At 50.7% G+C, this 2,702-nt stretch overlaps 1 protein-coding gene across 1 annotated transcript in view; it reads right to left on the bottom strand.

Annotated features, from left to right (window-relative positions):
• Nucleotides 1-1,155: 1,155 nt before the first annotated feature.
• LOC104126316 (kelch-like protein 24) overlaps nt 1,156-2,702 on the bottom strand; it is a 3,615-nt gene continuing 2,068 nt past the window's right edge. The window contains exons 2-3 of the mRNA XM_009638871.2: nt 1,922-2,333; nt 1,156-1,702 (exon numbers count right to left, since the gene is read on the bottom strand). Of these exons, the coding sequence (XP_009637166.2) occupies nt 1,390-1,702; nt 1,922-2,333 (725 nt within the window). The 3' untranslated portion in view covers nt 1,156-1,389. The remainder of the gene's footprint in view (nt 1,703-1,921; nt 2,334-2,702) is intronic.

Genomic DNA, 2,702 nt, shown 5'->3' with positions numbered 1-2,702 from the left:
GGCTCCCCCCTCCTCTCAGGCAGTTGTAGGCAGCGATGAGGGCTCCCCTCAGCCTCCTCTGCTCCAGGCTGAACCCCCCCAGCTCCCCCAGCCGCTCCCCAGCAGCCTGGGGCTCCAGACCCCTCCCCAGCTCCGCTGCCCTTCTCTGGACACGCTCCAGCCCCCCCAGGTCCTTCGGGGAGGGAGGGGCCCAAAGGAATGGAAGCCAACCTGGATCGAGAGGGCTCCGCACTTGCAGGCCTGGACAGAGTAGCTCCTGCCATCCTGCCATCGCTCTAGCAGTGGTGGGGTTGCTTTTAACCAACCCCTCTCAGTTTTTAAGGCCTCTCCCATTCTCCGGAGAGGACAATCATTCAGCTCAGCCACTCTCCAGTACATTTTCCTTTCAAAATTGCTGCGTCTCACCAAAGAACAGACTCTGCTCACATAGATGACAGTAACAGTTGTAGTGCAACCTCCCAGGTCGGTGCTGTTGCACTCTCCCCTTCTTGTCCAGTCAAGCACTTGCATGGCAGCCATTCTCTCAGCTGCTCTATCCTTGGGAGACCTCAGCACCCTTGGAGATCTATCCCCTACTGCTGTGCTAAGTCCTCAGTCCTGCCCATCAAACCCTCTCATCGTACGCAGTCTTTAATTAAGGCCACATGCAGGTCCCTGCTCCTTGCAGCCTCATTTCAGTGCTTTGGGGTGGAGATTTTTATTCTGGGTCTGTGGAGCAATAAACCCAAAGGGGACTAAGGAAAGTGAAGCAAGACTTTTAAGCGCCCCAGTTTGCAAATGGTTGTTATCACATACCTGAATGCACAAATCCAGAATAGCCTCCCTCCTTCTATGGTGCTCTCCAGCCTGGAATGAAGGTAATTTTAGCCATAATTACGTAAACTGGGAAACTTGGTCATTTCAGGCTAAACGATACTGGGTATAGCTTGACTGCAGTGGTTGGGTTTTGTTTTTTTTTCCTGTCCTGCAGCACTAGGAGCTCACACATCCCGCTGAAGAGTCCCTTGACACAGATTTTATTTATTACTTTGCTCCTACAGGATTTTCTAACACTGATGCAGTGACTTTCCCGTCTCTCCCAGCTCTTCAAAGGACAGAGAGCCACAGCGGTTAAAGGTCAGAGCAGCCCTTTATTTAGCATCAACCCCGAGTTTATGTACCATAACAATGCTGACCACCAAAAACCACCTGCAACCTTGGCACAGACACAGAGGTTTCACTACCTTTTGCCACAACTTCATTTGCCAGGTAGGAAAAAAGACAAAGCTCTCAACGACCAGATCTATTCTTAAAATTAAAAAATTTCACAGACCAAACTTGACGCAATCTAACTCCCATCAGCTGTAAAGCACATGAATTTCTTTTTGGTTATGTTGGATCTGGCATCACTCATGCCCACGTATCAAATCTCCGCACAGACACACACCCATGAATAGGAAGGGGGCAAGGGAGTTTGTTATCTATGACCTGGCACATATCAATGTAGGGATCAAAGAGCACTACAACGGGGAGGGCACTGTTCCCCTTCCTCTGTCCAAGGAGATAAATTTGTCCGTTCACAGTGCTGCATCCCATGAAGAACTTCTGGGTCAAGCATTCCTCATCCACCTGGGTCCATTCATCTGTTTCCACATCAAATCGAAAAGCTCCCCCTCCTATGGTGTACAGAGCTCCGTTCAGTGATGTGATGCAGAGGTCATACCTGGGAGAAAAGAAACCCTTGACCAGAATCAGCAGAAAGATCTGGCCCCTGAAATATTCAGCGTGACTTTGGTCCTTGTATCAAGAGTCCCATTTAAACAGAGAATCACAGAAGTGGTGGTGGGACAGGACTTCTGGATTTCTCCAGTCCAGCCTCTTCTTGGAGCAGGACCAACCCTAGAACCTTTCTTCTCCTGCCAGGTCCCAGATTATATCTTACCTTGGAAGCGGGGAGAATGAGATGACATCCCAGCTGTCCGTCTCTGTGTTCAGCCTTTGCACTCCATCATATACATGTCCATTTTCATCCAGGCCACAGACCACGTAGATCTTGGTTCCCATGCTGACCGCATCTCCTCTCTCCACAGGTTGAGCCATAGGACTCATGCTTTCCCACTCCGACTCCGTCAAAGCCATGCGCTCCACTGCTGGGATTATCCCTTCATCTGTGCTCCCTCCAAGCACATACAGGTAGAGCCCTGCTCCTACCGCACAATGGCTATTGCGGGACTTCTTCATGGCAGGCCCTTCTAGCCAGCTATTGTCCAAGCAATTGTAGACCAGCACCCAATCCACACTATACCACACAAACTCATCCCGGAAATATCCGCCTGTCACAAAAAGGAAGCTCCCTGGAAAGACAGCAGAGAAAAGCATCAGTTACAGGAAGGCTGAACATTGCTCCTGAGAACTAGGGTTCTCATTTCTCCCTGGGCTGGACCAACAAGGTGCAAGACAAGCAGAGAAAATTACTGCTCTTTGTATCAGTTTGCAGTATTTGATTCCTCATCTGCCCAGACATGCTGGGCCTACAGGATGCAGTAAGTCCTTCCAAGTCTGCTCCCACCCTTGAGCAGAATCATGGGAACTACTCTGCCCTGCTCTGGGGAGACCTCCCCTGGAGCCCTGCGTCCAGCTCTGGAGCCCTCAGCACAAGAAGGACATGGACCTGTTGGAGCGGGGCCAAAGGAGGGCTACTAAAATGATCCGAGGGCTGGAGC

Source organism: Egretta garzetta, unplaced genomic scaffold (assembly GCF_000687185.1).
Source record: "Egretta garzetta isolate BGI_Z169 unplaced genomic scaffold, ASM68718v1 scaffold345, whole genome shotgun sequence".
In the NCBI taxonomy this organism is placed as follows: domain Eukaryota; kingdom Metazoa; phylum Chordata; class Aves; order Pelecaniformes; family Ardeidae; genus Egretta; species Egretta garzetta.
This window is presented reverse-complemented; position numbering and strand designations above follow the sequence as displayed.